Genomic DNA, 19,660 nt, shown 5'->3' with positions numbered 1-19,660 from the left:
CAGTGGATTGGTTTAGGTCGATGATGATGATGATGACGATATGAATATGTAGATAAATATAATATAACCGATTTTGATAAATACAGAAGTTCATATGACAAAAAGGAGTAGAATCAGTCTATGGAGGTCTTTATTAAGCAGAGGATTGATCCTGGTTGATGATGATGATGATGACATTATGAATATGTAGATAAATATAGTATCACCGATTTTGATAAATACAGGAATTCATATGACAGAAAGGAGTAGATTCGGGCTAGGGACGCCATTACCCAACAGTGGATTGGTTCAAGTCGATGATGATAAGATGGATTGAAATATGTATAGTATCACAAATTCGTTGAACTAATGGTAGTAGAATCAGGTTGCGGAATCTTCATCCAGAAATGGATTGATCCTGGTTGATGATGATGATGATTATGATGACGATATGATATGTAGATAAATAACATTAGGAATTCAATACTGTCAAGAATACAATCAAGGTAGAGAGGCCTTCATCCAGCAGTGGATTTATTGAGGCTCGTGATAATAATGGCATTATATAAATAGGTAGATAATAATATAATATCACTGATTTTGATAAATATAACAATTCATGTGTAAGTAAGGAGTCGAATAAGGCTGAGGAGGCCTTCATCCAGCAGTGGATAGGTCAAGATTGATGATGATAGGGACGATAAAAATAGGTAGATATTATACAATATGACTCATTTTGATAACTATAACAATTCGTATTAATATCTTTCATTGTTTGCAATGGCAACTATATTGTGATCTATGGAAATTAGTAGCCTAGGTAATTATTCAATATAAAAAATAGTTCGTGAACAGCCACAAAGAAGTATTTAAAAAAATCAAATTTGGAATATCACGTTATCTATGATATGACGGACAGTGGCGGACACACCTGTCAGATTTTTATTTACGTAGTGAATTGTACCAATATTATGGTTTTTTCACCGGAAAAAAGTGCGCCAATGCCTACATTACGATATTTGAATGAAAATAATCGAATTCGTTTGTCAAATAAAGGCGACGAAGACGTCATTCTGCTGTACATTAAAAGAAGTATGGCGCATTGTATACGCTATATGAGAAAATATCGGTTATAAACGTCACGTTTCTGGCAAATCATCGGATATTTCTCAAATTTGGTCAATTCAATCGGTAGATAATTCGGTAGCGCACATTTTGAAGTGAAGATGTAAAAATAACAATAAAATGTCGCTTAAATGAGCTGTTGGTGTATTTTCCAAAATCTCTTAGGATAATAATATATAGGAGAAGATTATAGATAATAATAATCATCATCATCATCACCAGTCGGGGTCGATCCACTGCTGATGAAGACCTACGATATCTCATTCTATTTTTCTCGTCAGTTATTCTCTGCATCGTATATCCATCGAATTTTATGACGTCGTTCAGTGCCCCTTGGGTGCCACTATATGACGGCATTTTTGTTCAGTGTTCATCCATCTGCCGAGCGATATATCCATCTCGTAGCCACTTAATCTACTTTGTGACCTCTATCACATCGCGTACTTTTGTCTGCCTTTTAATTAATAGGTTTATTTTGTGTTCTTTCCGCGATATGGCCAACGTGTACCATTTTATGTCAAATTACATTTGTAGTTTTTGTATTTTTATTACATTACGAGTCTATGTTTCACATGCATATAAGTACCGGTAGCACTCATTGGTTGAATATTTTACGCTATCGGAAGTCACATTTGAAGATACTATTCATGCGCATATATGCGCTTCATGTCATTTAGTTCAGCAAGCAATCTAGTCATACATATGATATAATATATTGTATATATATATATATTTATATATAATATCATCGTTAATTGACATTTTAGTTGTCCAAGATGGACGTAATTGACCCGCTCGATTTGGGTGCCATTGATGATGATCACTTTTCGTTCCACAAAGCAGTTTATCATTACTTTTGTCTTCGAGACATTTAAATCATCATCATAATACAAAACGAAAGTCGATGTAGCACTACTCTTGTATTACAACTTTTTATGCGCGCTACACGAAAATTCCCGGGAGAGTGAATCTGAACTTTTTTTTTTTTTTTAAAAGACAAGAGGGATTGAAACATTTTGATTAGCAAGCGCGCATGCTGCAAGAGTCCAACCAATAGCTAAGTGATAATTTGTACCTGTATGATTTTTTTTTAGAAATTATATACAATAATAAAATTGTGCATACTAATTTCAATTTCAATAAAGTAGGTATTTATATAATCTATAAAATTAATACCGATTGTATTAAATCACTAAAAAATATTATGCAAACCATAGCTGTTACGAGTATTCTACGTGTCAGAGAATTGAGAGCAAAACTAAAATTTTCAGATCTGTCGCGTGTGTTTAACATATGCTATTTAAAAAAATACGTTTCATGCAATTGAACACGTTAGGTAGCAGTAATATACGCTGACTTGTAGGCAAAATAAAAGCAACAATATCTGTTTATTTAAAAAAAAAATACATATTGAGAGGTGTACTCAAGGTGGGGAATGGGACGACTGGTCGCTAGAACAATTGGGTGCCGCACTGTCGAATGAAATAAATATACGTTTGTTACGATTTTATACATAAAGTAGATGGAGAGTTTTAATCAGATCTACCATTTAGTAGTTTTAATTCATTTTGCTCTTAATATAATATTTTTTATTGAGGATTCAGAATTTTCATGCTTCAGGCTTCATATAAAACTCTCTTTTCGTAAAGTGTGCATATTTAAATTCTCACAAAGTATCAAATAATAATATAATACTTTAAATATAAATAATAATATTAAATATACAAAAGTAGGTACAATATAACACATAATTAACGAACGTCTATTTATTTTTGATTTTCATTCGATTGCATGGCGCCCAGTTGTCCCAGCAGCAAATCGTCCTAGACCCCTCAACGTGATCTTTAGAATAAACAAGGTGTATAAGTTGTAAAAAAAAAAAACAGGTTAAGAATAATTTTAGAGTAAAAAACAAAAATTGTTTACAAAAAATGGATTAAAAATATTATGAAATAAAATAAGAGTCTCATTGTATTTTTAGTTTTTTATAAAGTGGAATTTTCACATAGAAAAGAGCTTCTCCAATAAAACAAAGTTAAGTAAAATAATTTTGAGGTTGCATGATTTTAAACAAGATTGAAGTGCTTCATTATTTCTTATTTAGTTTGTAATTAAAGTATAATTTACTATATAATTACATTTGATGAGAGAGAAGCGCCTTGGTGACGGAAATAAATCTACAAAGAGATTAATAAATGGGTGGATTTATCATTTAAGAAGGTCACACGCAACGTAAGATTATAATATAAAAACGTTTAGGTAAGTATATATTATTAAGTAAGTAGATATATTTAAAAATAAATGATTTTAATTAAATTTAGTTATATAATGATAATAATAGATATTAGAAGTAATATTATAATATTACAAATGTCAACATTTTTGAGAGAACAATAATAATTATTCATTGTAGTATAATGAGGTTTCAGTTAAATTTGTAAACAATTTCAGGTGAATCTAGCATAAATAATAGGTACCTAGGAAATAATAGATATTTGAGCAAATTAAGTCATAATTTACAGTTTGATCAATATGTGCCTGAAAATATTTAAAAAAAAATCAATGATAAAAATACAAATAAAATAAAACGTATATTATATCATATCAAATCTAATTTCGGTATAGTCAGAATATTTAAGTTAGATTTCGATGTAAATAAAAAAGATTTCAAATTATAGGAACAATTAAAAAAACTATGTTAATATAAAATTAATTTAAAATCCATAATATACCTACCACTAAAACTCGACTGTTCAACATAGTACTAGTTTCACAGTTTCTGTTTTTACGAGAAATGAATGTTAGTCACATCGTCACATGCTCAACCTATTAGTTCCAAACACACAGGTATATAATATATTTCTGTTTTTAAAACGATTATTCTTATGTTGAAGTCTTATATTATATTCATCATTAATTATTAGTACCTAATCTATATTCGTAAATTTTTGTACATATTTAAAAAAAAACATAATATCACTCAATGTCATAAATACCTAACGGTTGGCTTGATCGATTTAATTGTACACTAATTATAGTATAAAAGCTCTGAAAATGATACAGGTCATAAATATAGCATTGAAATTATCAGAATAAGACCATTTCAAACAATAGTATAGTGTAGTATAATTTTATGTATAATTAGTTAATAACTATAATTAAATTTTTAATTAATTATTTTATTGAATGTGTGAATAATAAACGTTTATCACAAAATGTATTATTACAGTAAGGTTAATACGTGTATAATGTTATTATTAAGCCATTTACGACACCAAAAACGAGATTAACTGAGTAACTCATATTGTTTTGTGTGTCAACGAGAAGGTGCCACATGTTATTTCATAAACATTAAAAACGTAATAAAGTTTTCCATATACGGGGATGAGATGACATTGAGAAGCGTACTTTAATAACCTTATTCAGTAATTTGAGAATTTTATATGTAATGGATTTATCACCAGCGGATCTGGGTTGAGATTATGGTCGTGGCTTGACAGCAAAAACTGGGGAAACATTAAATCTAAACATGTCGCGCAGGTATTATGAAGTTTTTATGATGAAGTAGGTATATGATTATTAGCACAGTATGTTTTTTTTATTATTATGACTGCTACGTTGGCGAAATAAAGTTAATCTGTTACACCCGTGATGTGATAATATTGCAAACAAAGTTTTACATTTGCTTACCCCTGTGCAGAGCTTTTTCGGAGTAAACAATATGTTAATACAGGTATAAATACAAATTTGTTCCCATATGGATGAGATTCATCAGCATGACAATAAATTCATAACTCACATAAAACGTAAGTGTATAAAAGATACATTTTTTTAATAAAGCGAGTATAAAAATATAGAACTTAATAGTGAAATATTCAGATCAGAATCAGATTATATTCAAAGTATTTAAAAATATAAAAATATTATCAATATCTCCTGATATGTATTTTTCTTTATTCCGCATACTGTCACCTGAATTTCCTGGCGGTCATTCAAAATTATTATTGAATTAAGTTTAGTTACACGAAAAATCATTTGCCAAACCTAGACACAGATTATATATGTTATATTTTTAGATTTTTAGATTTAAATAACGATAACAACAAAGAACTTTGTAAAAAAAAATATAGTAATGATTATAGACTAAAATGTTATCAATTTTATATATAAAAAGATGCTCATCGAGCGGCAAAAGTGGCTACAACAAGATATAAAGATATTGAATACTCAAACTCCGAAATAATACTCTTCTTTGACGTGTGGTCGTGGTTATTAGACCACGCGCTGATCTTGTTGCTCCAGTCATTGTTAAATCAGTAACTTCCTTAGTTATGTCTCCACATCTGAACGATGAACACTCTAATGACCCTATCTTGTAATGCTACTGGTTTTACACTCTTTTCCCTAGGATGCTCAGATATTTACGTAATATTATGTGGCTGAATAATTTATTTCGGAATACATCTCTTGTAAGTGGCCGATAGATGTTCTTTGATGTGAAGCTTTTCCAGTTTACGGAGCAACCCCCCCGCCAATCTCACATCCCGAATGCATTAATTATCTTCCTATCGGAGTCCTGGTTTCAAAACAACGTAGGAGTTATTGAGGCTTGAGCCGAGGGTATATGAAAATAGTTTAGTCTACTGGTGAGTAGTAGCTTGTTAGTTAGAGCTTCCGCCCATTACAACGTCTAATCGCTGAAACTTAACGTAACGATTGGTGCGTGAGCATAACCATGCGCAGTCAGTATTGATTGTGTACTGTCTGATTATGAGAGAAAAATAGTAAATTAGGATTACCGTTACAGAAGTAAAAAGGTAATATAATATTACACGGGGTAAGAAGGGATCACTGTGCGTTGAAAACCTTTAGTGGTCAGTCCACCGACTTGTCATTCTATTGAGTTGCAATTTATATCCGCTGTAATGGACGAAAGCTCTTAGATCAACAATCATAAATTTAGTTACGAATCCAAATTATGAGATTATAAAAAAATCTGTACATACTAATCTTAGATCCCATATTGTCGTTTATCAATCAAATCTGAATTGCACTGATCGCGACCAGAGAGCAATTAATTTCACGAAACACACCATTTACAACCACACTACAAATACGGAAAAGAGTAACAGACAGAATTATAGGCGGAACTTGAGCCTTTATTACTCTAATAAATACACATCGTAGCTTGAGTAACTAGGTAGAAACGCAAACACTGGTACCATTATGTTTTGTGCTACGAGTAATTTAACACTCGTTTATTTAAAAGCCCCTTTGCGCAACTGTACACTTTCTTGTGTGAAATTAAACAAAACCTAATTTATAGAAAGAATAACGCAGCACATTCTTTCAAAATCAAACGCACTATAATTAGGTAATTATTTCATGTAACCATTATTAAATGTAATAAATACAAAATACAGGTAACATTTTAATAAAAGTATGTCTTATTATGATTTTCTTAGTGTTATTGTTAATCCATATTGTTGAAAAATCTCAGAAAAATATTCTACCTAATCTCTAGAAAACCGTTAGAAAGAAACTAGATTTTCCAGTTAAGTACTCTAACCTTTAAGCTATACATCCATTCATTTTTGATTAATTTTTGATAAAGGTGCATCAAATTATCACTGGGCTTAACCCTATTCTAGGATTTTTTTCTAAAACATAGGTACCTATGTTTCAGATGTTTTCAAAATGATTGAAAAATGAAAAACTTGTGAATGTGGAATATTTGTCAAAAATTTATCGATTGTTATGGATACGGTGAATATATTATATATATTATTATAGAATAGTCGATATTATTGATTTTATCCTTGTGCGTCGAATGAAAGGTCTTTTTTAATATGTTCTGAGCAGCCGATTGAAAAATTTTTCTTCGAAATCAGATTCAAGAGATTTTCATTTAGCTTTTCCAAGCTGCCAAACGAAGGTATCCCTATAAGAATCAGACGTAATTTTTATTGTCTGTATCAATATATTATGTGCCGTAAATTTTTGTGTATTACTTTTCCTTATAATGTAAAGGACAAAATAAGGATTTTTAAAAAAATTTAAACTTAAAGGACATCGCGCTAAAATAAAGGGCTGTCATCGAAATAAAGATTATTAGTCACTGTAGCCATGGAATAAAACACTATAAATACACTTATGAGTTTCTCTTCAGGTCGTTGTGTCACACGCTGGAAATATTTTCAAAGATTTGAAAAATGGTTAATACATTAGGTAGGTACTTATTAATTATCGTAAAAATATGATAAGATTCATTCACTCTTTGGAGATGCAAATGTTCTATCTTGGAATGAAAATGGTATTTTATAAGTTTACAACGACATACAATAGTGATTCTTAAACTTACAAGTCACATGTATTCGGACGAATTAATCAATTGCGTCGTCTTCATCAAAGAAAATCTCAGCTGCTCTTTTCGATCGCAAATTTGTCCATTTCTAACTGTTTCATATGCATTTCATATGTTTTTGATATTGTATTCTTTTTATGGGTGTGGTTTGAGGATTATCTGCATATTATTTACATATACAAGAAAAAAAGTTTTAATAATATAAGTATTATGTACATAAAAATTAGTATATAATATAAATTAATATAAAGATTCTTCAAGAGTTACCTATTAAACCATTTATTTTATTCAATGAATAATTCACAAGATTTTGAGAATGTAACATTCCTTATATTGAACATACATAACTTGAAAACACCTCAGATATATACACACTAAAAAAAATCATATTTGAGAAAAAATACGATGCTCGATGGGATTTGAACCCGTATAACCACTGGTATCGTGCCACTCTGCATAAGCCAATTATGCTATGAGCCTCCTATCTAATTGGGATAATTTAAAATAGTAGATCCTTCATGAAATGCTTATCGAATTGCGTTATTATTGACTATCGGTGTCTGTGTATTAAATCAAGGAATATTAATTACCTTAATTACTAACGGATGTCCAGCTCTCGCCTCTCGGTATTTTCAAGTTATATATCTGAGGTGTTTTCAAGTTATTTAAGTTACCTATTAGTTATTTTAATTTTTTTTGCGTTACCTTGTAGGTACACTTAAATGACAAAATCACAAGAATTTGTCAAATCATTAAATTCTGAACGAAAATAATACGTTGATAGTCGTAATATAAGTTGTGACCCTGCTGTATCCTACAAGAAACGACAATACAATATGTTTTACGACACATAAGTCAAAATGAGTTTCAGAAGGAGCCTCGTATCTCATCGGTTTGATCCATTTAAAAAATGTAACAATCCAAGAATCGATGAGCTCGCAGTCAGTGCTGACTCTTTGATCGAGAAATTGATCCAATTCTACCAGTCTGCGATACGGCACGGTTTTAGTAATTTTTATTAAGGGTTCTAAGCCCATTTTTTTATATAATGAAAAATTGGGGGAAAATCTTGCCTTGTGATTGAAGATCACCACTGCATTATAATAACGCCATTGGCATATGATAAAGTATTAAATACAAATCATTAATTGCATTAAATTTTCAATCTATAAAATTTTTTTTTAATTGGCTTTAACATCACAATAATATGTGGATCTGGGCCACCTCGCGAAGAGGTTTCTAAAAAGATTTTTTGTTTTACGAGTAATGGATGGTCACTTCTTGCGCAACCTATTAGATCCATACTCTTTGGTCCAAATACACATTAAAACAATATGTGAGTTTTTGATAGACTCGGGACACACGGCATTGTGAGTATGATGCGTAGCCGCTCGGCCATCGTGGTACATTATAGTAATACGCAATCTATAACGTAATGCTTTTTTCTTTACGATGAACTTGTCTTGCAACCAGAGATTCACACAATCACCGGTCGGCTCTCTGCCCGCTTGCTAAGTTTTCGTAATTTTGGAGGAGTATCACTTGCAAAATATGAATTTGAGCCAATCTAGTAGTTCACAACTTGCAATCCTCAATATTTGACGGGGACGTAATACCATTAATAATATAAGTAGGTACATTTTAAATAATTATTTTTTTATAAATATCGGCCTATAGTGTGATTCAAGACATGAATATTGAAATAATTTTGAAAATAGCTTAGAACTAATTTCGTAAACATTAGTTAAAAATAAAATGTCTATAATATTTTCTGGCACCTTAATTTATACGTTGAGAAAAAAATACTAGAATATTAATTGTAGGTACATATTTTACAAAAAGTTTATCGTCTTTTATGGCAATTTTAAGTAATGGTAGATCTAGAAGATATATTTAACCAATATATAATATATAAAGAAGAATGTTTTCACGACACCATTAAAAAGTGGTAGATTTATAAATTACGAAAAGAAAGAAAGTGAAATAAATCTCCTTTTAAACAGTGGGTAAGTCTGTAACGGTGAAACTCTCTGGCTGTCTGAAAAGTGTCGAAGTGGCATTGCGATGGAAAGTTGGAACTGTGTGGGATCGCGGAAACGTGTAAAGTTTCCAAAGTCGATTTATGATGGTGACGGTAGAGAGAAAATACCTACACACTTCACACGAATCGGTCGTCAATGGCATGGTACAAGATATCGTTATGTCAAAAGTCAAAACTTACTTTAACTCTAGAACACATTTGATTTACCGCAATAATACTGTCTTAATCTGAAATATATATAATAAAAATATAGTTAGTGGGTACTAATGCATAATAGCGCTTGTACACTGCATCGATTTACTTGTACTGATAGTAAATATTTTAAACTATCGCGGTAATAACTATTTAATTGTCCTGTATGGTATAACATTGTAACCACCAAACCATTGTGCATGGGCTACCGGAGGCTCAAGTCTACGTTTGTTAACGTACTTGCCATACGATATGTGATTGACACGTCTCAGTATAAGCATGATCTTCAGCGGCGAAATTCTAAAAAATATAAATTTTGATACCTACATTTTTTTAATAACACTACGAGTGAAGGCATTTTGTGTATACTACTTACGTATTTGAGTCTTTGTTTTTCACAATGAGAAAGCAAAAAAAAAATATAGACTCAGACTCACAGTTCACCATATTGATAACTACGTTTGAATGGTAATGATAAAGTACCTACATCCATTTTTTTATCTAGATAAAAGAGTATCATGGCATTACAGCGATTGGCCAATGCGTCATAATACATAATACATACCTACAAAATTAAAAATGACTTAATAACAAATAAAAACTAATGTAACAAGAAAGTAGAAGAGAAAGTATGTTCTTATGCAAATATAAAAGTAACATTGTAAAAACGATTAATTATAAATTTAACGGATTTAACACATCCGCATTACATAGTACAGAAAAAATAAATCAACATTTTTATAATGACATCAAATAGGTTAATTGCACGATATACGGCATCATAAAACATCATATCCATCCTGCAACGGGGTATCATAAATACCGCAGAGTTACGAGTGATACTGGTGGGAAAATGAAAATTAGTATTTGCCAGTATACCTAGACGGATTGTAAATAAACCCACGAAGACGTAAAAGTAAATGCTTTAAAAGAGCAATCACTCTTTGGGTGGACAGACAGCAATTACACTGATAGCTTAGATAGATTTAGATAATAAAAATGTCAAAGGTAGTTCATAATAATATACTTATTGAGTTTGAAGACCACTGGTAGAGTGCATGAATTGTAAATGACGTATCATACATTGGGAGCCAGTATTTTTAGAATTTGGTATATCAATCTATTATTAAAATCTCGTGGAAAAACATGAGAATATGTTATAGAGAATGAACAAGCATCTTTTAGTTATTGATTTATGATGTGTAATTTGAATTTCGGATAAGTGATGAAAATTATCTCTTCCTAAGCTTTTTATACCTATATGAAAAAAAAGCCCGAGAAAAAATAGGTCCGAGCAGATGACTAATATCATGGTTGAAGAATCAAAGGCAAACAACCTCGTTGTTACGGTCAGCGGTCTCAAAGGTGGAGATCGCTTTGATGATTGCCAACGTTTGCAGGGGAGATGACACTTAAAAAGAAAAATGGCACCTATATCATAAAATTCTATTTTTAATTACGGTCGTTTATCGTAGAAATATTCATTAATGTAAATAGAAGGTTACAAAATTTAAAAAAAATCTGCATACTATTATCATACTTTTTCAAAAATTTAATTCGGCCAAAAGGTTGTCAATTTGAATAAACTAATTCTTATACTTTAACTGTGAAATTATGGAGCGATATTTATTCAAACATTAAAAACGCATAAATGCTACGGTGTGATAATATAAATAAAAAATATAAGTTTTAATCCAAAACTCCCACATTTTTCAGTTAATATAGTATTGTTTGCGTATCTTCATAACAATGTTTTGAAATGCGTTATTTTAAGGCTATACTCAGCTGAGGCATGGCCTAAAAAGATAGTGACTACGCGACGCGCAGATTGTGCAAACGACGCGTGACGAACAAAACATAATTTGTCATAAAAATGCAACATGCGTCGATTAGTGTTTTATTAGTAATAATAATAATAATAATAATAATACATTCATTGAAATGTTTCTTTTTAAAGTAAATGCGTGACGTTTTTTCGTCATCTTTACACGATTTAAGAATATATTACTCCGACGCCATCACAAAACAAATTGACGTGCTCATAGCTCGACTATCGCTCTCCGATTGGCAACGAGTGCGAAATTACGACCCACCTATTGTTGAAAATTATTTGCCGTTTCACTGATGTATGCTCTTTAAAGTATCCACACAAAAAAATAAAAAAATCAGCAATTTAGATGATTTACAATTAATATATTTATTTAATTAATTTATTATTTATTCTAAATGTTGTCACTTTTGTAACTAGTTTTATATGAAAAATACTTTTATCAAATCAAAGATACCGACATAATAATTATCCAAGACAACTAAAAATAATTAAAGGCAAATGTCATTCTTACATTATCGTAAAAATTAGTTGGGTGGAAACTAACGATTCATCATGCTAATAAAGAAAATGTGGGCAAAGATTTTTTTTCTTACAAGAGAAGATGAACGATTTACTTTGTCGAATATCTTTTACAGCATAAATGTTGAATAGTCACTCTAATAATAATCCGATGTGGTCATGGTCATCTACCGAAGTCAATTAGTAATTTTAAATATTATCATATAGATCAGTGTTTCCCCAAGTGAAAGATAAAAAAGGGGGTGCTAGAAGATATGGGACCAATTGAAAACAAGGAAAAGGAAGGTGGGAGATAGGTTGGCAGCTCAAAACTCCCAAGGAATTGACTTGTATGCTGTATGAATTATATTGTCTGCGTGTATATGACTAATTGCATCAGGATTTGTCAACGTAAAAAAGCTTAGATGGTATTTAAATGATCTCCAATATGTGTTATTTTTTATTTTTTATATTTTTATGACGTGACATATTTTGCCTCAATGCCGACTATATTAATATGTAGACCGTGATAATGAATTGCGATTTTTTGCAATGCAATAATACCCTAGCTAGCCTATTCATAATAAAGGAAGATTTTTGAATGCGTATTTTGTTGAATATTTTTACTATTTATTTCAAAATGCAAAAATATCAATTTATAAAATTTACCATATTGCAATTGAAGTATAATCAACAACTAGCACAATCATATAAGTTTATAGTTTCGTGTCACGACCAACTATATTATAGTGGGCCTTGATTTGACTATATAAGATAGCTTATACTTATAGAAAGTTGCGTCATTTTTTTTTTCTTTATCTGTTTTCTAGATTAAAAGATTATGTGTGTACTTTCATAGTTAAATAAAAATTTCATAAAAAATATTTACGAGTACTATAGTAATTTTACTATTGTAATATACATATTGTTTTGTTATTTGATCTACGCCATTCAATAAAAACAAAAAATAATAGGTATTTTTTTGATTTATTATCAGAATGAAATGAATGCTATTACGAAATCTTTGAATGGAAATGAGATTTTGTCCCAGAAATCCCACAATTGTTCACATGAGAAATAAAAGATGTTTTCCAAGGAGCGGTTCAATCAAATTGTTTTATAGATTAGTTTTTCCAATGTTTTTGTACTTGTTAAGGAATTGATTCCTAAAGACTTTCAAAGGATACGAAGGATTTGTTTTTATTTGACTTTAATGTTACGACAGAATTAGTTTCCAAAAGAAGTACTACAACTAAATTGGCTTGTCGTTGTTTTCTTTGCCCTTTCTTTTGCCTATCTTAAAAATTGTCAAGAACTGGTGTGGTAAGAATTTTAATTATCTTCATTTATCTTTGTTAATGAATTTTATTTCAAATACTAAGGTTATATTTATTTATGTACTTTTATTTTAATTAATAAAACAAAAGCCATATTAAAATGAACAAAAGGAAAAGATTGATTAATTAAATTTATTGATCAAATGTTTTTTGATGAAAACTTTTTTAATTGTTTTAATCTTTAAAGTAGAGATTTTTTTCTCATTGGCTCTACAACCTATTCTTGCTATCTCATGGAGACGTTTTCTAACATATTATGTTTGTCACTAGGTCGATTTATTAGGCTTTCGGGTCCAAACACACATTGAAAAACATATGTCAGATGCGGGATTCTAAACCAAGATCCACAACTTTACATGTGGATTCGTTACCGAATTTTGAAAGTAGACGCGCTTCCCAAATCTTTTTTAGTTATGATGAGTTATGCATTATTTTGTTTTGCAAAAATAATATTTAAAAAAAATGGTTGTTGATATTATTTCGTTGAATATGTGTGTAAGTATATATTTTGCGAACGTGTTTATGTGTTGACATCATTTTTTACGAAACTATTATGTAAATTTAATCGTTGTTGGAATTAGTTATTCAGATGCTTGTTAATTGGTTTTACATTATCTAGATACATAAAAAGAAGAAAATACTATATGTAGTACTTATTGCAGGTACTTAGTTTAATAACAATTAGGACCAATTTCATCCGAGAATATAAAGTATATAATATTATTATTAGTAATATTATATATTTTGTATCAGTTGAAGATAATTCATTGAAGCAGACAAAATCAGTCCTGATTGTTGTTAAACTAAGTGGAATAAGTACTACATATTAAATTTTAACTTAATAAAACATTGTTTTTCGTCATAAATTATTGACAGTTACCACGAAACCACGTGTAATACCAAGAAAGAAAAATAACGTGAAAAGGTTTCAAAATAAAGTAACGTTAGTTTAAATTTTATTGCATTATTCAATTAGATCAGTGGTTATTCACCTTTTCGAAGTCACGGTGCACTTTTTATCATAAGAAAAAAATGCGGTGCACCAAAATCAAACGGTCAGAAAATAAAGAAAAATATACGGACATAAATTTTATTATAAATTAAACAGATTGCATAACAGTCAAAGAAAAGAATTATTAAAGAAAAATATATGTACATATATATAAAAAACTGTAACCAAGTACCGTTAACAAAATGGAATTTATTTTATGGAAAATCACCTAATGTGAAACCTGAGCTTGTCGGATTTTGTAGATGTTAGAATTATTATGTCGAATATTTATTTGATATAACGACCTTCAATTCTTTGTCTAAATTCGTCTAAGTCTTCCTCGTTTTTTAGTTTTTATATTAGTTATTGTTGAGAAACTTAACTCACACAAATATGATGTTGAAAACTATAACAAAATTTTCAGTACCCTCATGTAGAGAGCTGGATATTTCTCTTGGACAGAAATTCAAAATTCTTGCATATTTTTTTCAGAAAATTAAATTTTTAGAGTAGGTACGATCCATTCACAAGGCGAACAATTATTCTTTTTCTTGGTACAAAAATTCACAACTCGATGTATCAATCATAGCAAATGGATGACGTATTCAGTCATAATTTTCTATATTTAAGGAAGGAAAGTAATATGTAATCTTTTCTTCCAATAAAGTTAAATGTTCTTATATAGCGGAAATAATTTCCTCTGCAATGTTTTTGTTAAGTGAAGGAAACATAATTATATTTACTTTATTTTTCCCTATTATTTGATTTTTCCAAAGTCAATTTTTTCTGAAATCCTGTCAATTTGTCAGTGGTTGTCATTTTTTTTTCGTTTTTTTCATAACGTTATTTAATAAGTAATTAAAAATATCTGATAAATATGCCATTTTAGCACATCAATCATCATTCTGAAGACATTTTACAAAATCATCCATACCTTCATTTTGGAAAAAGATTAACAATTCATTCTTAAGCTCTATGAATCGGCATAAAACGTTACCCCTAGATAACCACCTCACTTCAGTGTGAAAAAGCAAATATTGTACCTGGCTTCTATAGAAATGTTAGGTTTTTTTTAAAGTAAGTACGTGTTTTTAAAGATCTTAATTTGATGAAATTACCAAATTAAAAGAGGTTTTAGTGCTGCTGGTAATGTTTTGGAAACCAGAGATTCCCTGTATAAAAAAACAGTGCGTATGTACGATATTAGGGTTTCTTGTCTTTGCAAGGGTAACGAATCCTTTAAATGAGCCTACCATTGACGGAGCGCCATCCGTAAAAAATTCTTCACATAACTCTCATGATATTTTAAATTGTTCAAAATCGAAATCACATTATATCTTTCGTCGGTTTTCATAATTTCGCGAAGGACTTTTTCGGTTTTTACTATTTCGCGGATTTTCCTGCTTTTCATTTTTTCTTCGCGGTGCACTTGCAACAAGCTAGCGGTGCACTGAATTAGATAGTAGGTATTTACAAAAAAATATTTTACAATAAGACATGGTCTTGATTAAGGATAATCAAAAAAGCTATCGACTACACGATTAAATTTGTAAAATTGAATATATCTATTTGTGTATGGGACACGAGTATGATAAAACTTATTGATTGATTCCCAGAAGTTTTGTATTTTCATAAATATTAAAAAAACCATAAGTTGATGTATCTACACATTTCCTGTCATTTATTGTCTATAAATGAAAAGCTGTGCAATTAACGTTACTGTTACAATACTACTATTATTAAAATAGGTGAAGTTGGAAATTTACAAACTGAATAGGTATGTATATCGAAAAAGATTATGATTTTTTTATAAGACGATGCTTGAAAAATTACGCGCACACAAGGATTTTGTTTCAGGAAATAATTAAACTGTTTTCCTTGAAAGTAGGCTTAGGATATTACGAATATTTATAAAAGTGCTTGTTGGTGACAGGTGTCAAAATATTAGACGCAACGTTACTAGCCTGTTACAGTGACAGGAGAAAATACATTACTTAGCTCAGGATTAATATTTTTTTATGAAATAAAAAAATCTGTGTAGCCTCCAAGCGGCAAAAGTAAAAGATAATAAGTAAAGTGAAAATTAACAAAAAAGTGTTACAATACGAAAAAAACTATATTAGGCTTGCTCACTCGCTAAGCGTATTTTTTTTGTAATAATATCTCATATTGGCTCATAGGTAAGTTAAGTGGTTTTAGATTGATTTCAAGTAAGTACAATACAGATTTATATATATTATAATTCTTTCGTATTTTTTAGAACGAGGCAATCATTTTATTCTTACACTGAAGAAAAGTTTACATAATAAATAATTTGACAAGAAAATTTATTTAGCTGTTTCGATTGTTCTAAGTATGTTTAAAATTCGTCTCTATTTTTTCGTAAATCGTGTTGCAGTGATAATTTATTATATTTTGTGACGAATTTTGGTCTCATATATATTGCTTTAAAAGAGTTTTAGGTTGCCGCGGCTGATCAATGTATAAGAAGTTACTATTTATGATATTTTTTTACTCACAATAAAAATTATCTCAATATGAGTTCATTTTGATTTTTACATGATATTTAAAAGAAAATACTAATAAATATAATTAACACATTGGACTTAATACTACATAGACCATTTCACTATTTGACAAATTATTAGATTTTTTAGCGTGGTAGTTTCATCAGTTGCAGAATAATAGTATTTTGAAACAATATGGTATTATAAAATTTAAATGTGCCTTTTATATTTTTGGCGGTTGACGTTTGGTAATGCACAATATTTGCAATTCTTAATAGTAAATAAGTGTATTTACCAACATAACAATACGTGATGTGGTATACTCTTCTACAGATTAAATTTGCATTATAGTAATATCTAGTGGTGTTTATGATATTATAATATACGTCAATGCTTTGGTTCTGGTGAAAGTGAAACAAGTACGGTACAAGTCGTATCAGAATGGTCGTATTTTATGCATTTTGTGGTAAATAGTTTAATATATCTATTACCTGTGACATAATAATAATACCTATGTAAATGATTATAATATATTATTGTATAATAATAATAATAAAAAAAGTACATTTAATAATATTTATATTCGAATCAAAATGAATTAAGTATCAAAATATTTTTACATGGCATTTTTATTTAAAATTTAAAAATTATGAAGGTCATTTTCACTGAAAATGAATACTCGAATAGTTATTTTACTATTCAGAACAAAAAGGTAAAAAAAAACCTTTCAATAAAACCAAGAGCTGTCAATCATCTATTATGAAAAAAAAAAACTTTCCTATTTGTCAAGTTATATAAAGTTTTCGGTTATGGTTGAATAAATGAATCGGAAATCTATCATATTTCGGAGAGAAAGTTATAGTTTTCTCTCACAGGAAAATAAAAATACGAGTGACAAGAATTAATGGTTCAGTGGATCGATTGAAGTAGTTGAGAAGTGAATATCATATTACTATTGAAATAATTCTTTAAAAAATAATTATTATTATTAGTAGGTAATCAAAACAAGGTTATCAAACTATGTGCATAATTTTGATTACTTCGTTGTCCATATTGGCTTATTGTTGATTATAAACAGTTGGCAATATATACTGTTAATATTGACAATTATTGTTAATTAACATATTATTTTAAAATAAATTAAACTTACGAAATATATTATTAATAAATAATTATTTGTAAGTATCACATAAAATGTATTTTTTAAGTATTCGAGGAGCTGATACTATTCACAAGAGACAATTCTTGATTTTTGACTAACGACTTTGAATCTGGTGAATGGGTTAAAACTTTATGGTTTTGAAACACAGTATTTCTGTTAATTCTACGGAAAAAAATGTTTCAAAACCATCATAGTTCTACAAAGTAAACGCTAGTTCAATTAATATTATATATATATTATGTGTGTTTTTTTCTCTCAATTTGTGTGTTTTGGTGCAGGAAATTGTCCGAATAGGTTGAATTAATGGATACAAATTAATCCTCTTGCACAGGTCGCGTAAAGAACATTTTTACACTGCGGCTTTTTATATGCAGTGTTATGGAGCAAGTATAGTGATTTAGATTTTTTACGTTTTAAATAGCTTTTATAGGGGTACATTTGAATTTTCTCTATTTAAGAGCGCTGTGCTTGACTTAAGCTATAAACTATTCAGGCATAAAGTAAAAGTGAGAGAAAAACCAAGCTTGAGAACTAATTTTGGATGGAAAAAGACCCAGACTCGACTTAAAGCGATAAGGCGCAATGAAAAAGACGGTGCGGCCCATAAGATAAATGTTTTTGACTTACTTGAAAAAGTAGGTATCGTTGGCGTGCCCAAAAAAGGGAACCGTGTATGTCAGCATCCATATGTTTCCACCACCACAATCGTAATAAGGTTTCGACCATTTTCCGTCATCGTATGTAACTGAGAGAATTTCATCGGCCACTCGGTCAGTGTGGGCGCTCTCGTTGTAAGTATACGTGTTGAAACCTGAAAGAAAAAGAATTCATACGCTTTATAATATAATATCATTTGTAAATAATATGCTTTAGTCAAAATTATTGAACACTATAATATGATGCGGCAAACGGATTTTTTATCTCTGGGTTATTCAAACAAAGCACATTTTTTTAAGTAGAATAACGTACGCCTTACTAGAAGCAAACTTACAGTTGAATAGAAATTAAAATATAAGTTTTATTATATATATTTAAAGTGTTTTTATTTTGACGTGTCTTACAATAGGCAATATTACTAATTACACTAATATAATAATTCGAAAATTGTGGTATTAGTATTGTCCAATTACATTATTTATTCAGACAGAGAAAAGTTTTGGAGCATTTTAATAACATATACAAAACTACAACGCTCTTTAAAGGTTTGTATATACGGGCATAGTACTAATCCACTCACTACTCGCACTAATAATTCCACTCGTAGTCACAACGTGTAATCTGTCCAACTAGAGTGTTTAGTAAGAAACAAGAACACGAGCAGGAGTATACGTCTTTTTTTGTATGTGCTATGATTAGTAGTAAGCCCGTGTAAACATGCCTTAATACGATAAACGTCGATGAACTCATTCGTAATAGTGTGGTAAGCAAATATTTTTTAAAACATATAATTTATTCTAAATAGGTACATATTTTTGTGATTTTTTTTGCCTATTAAATATTTTTTTAAACTTAGGAAAGATCACTCTGAAGTACTTATTGATAATTTTTCCATAAAAATACTGTGAGTACTTAAAAATTAATATTTCCTTACAAGAAAAAGGCTGAACTTAGTGAGTAAGCTCGAAGAAAATTT

General features: G+C 29.7%; 1 protein-coding gene across 1 annotated transcript in view; it reads right to left on the bottom strand.

The window, feature by feature from the left end:
- LOC147072116 (metabotropic glycine receptor) overlaps positions 1–19,660 on the bottom strand; it is a 457,878-nt gene that overhangs the window by 349,999 nt on the left and 88,219 nt on the right. Inside the window, exon 2 of the mRNA XM_085946632.1 lies at positions 18,655–18,838. Coding sequence (XP_085802758.1) covers positions 18,655–18,838 — 184 coding nt within the window. The remainder of the gene's footprint in view (positions 1–18,654; positions 18,839–19,660) is intronic.

The sequence above is a fragment of the Rhyacophila brunnea genome, unplaced genomic scaffold, assembly GCF_057557595.1.
Source record: "Rhyacophila brunnea isolate RB1 unplaced genomic scaffold, BYU_Rbru_1.0 scaffold_2, whole genome shotgun sequence".
Lineage (NCBI taxonomy): Eukaryota > Metazoa > Arthropoda > Insecta > Trichoptera > Rhyacophilidae > Rhyacophila > Rhyacophila brunnea.
This window is presented reverse-complemented; position numbering and strand designations above follow the sequence as displayed.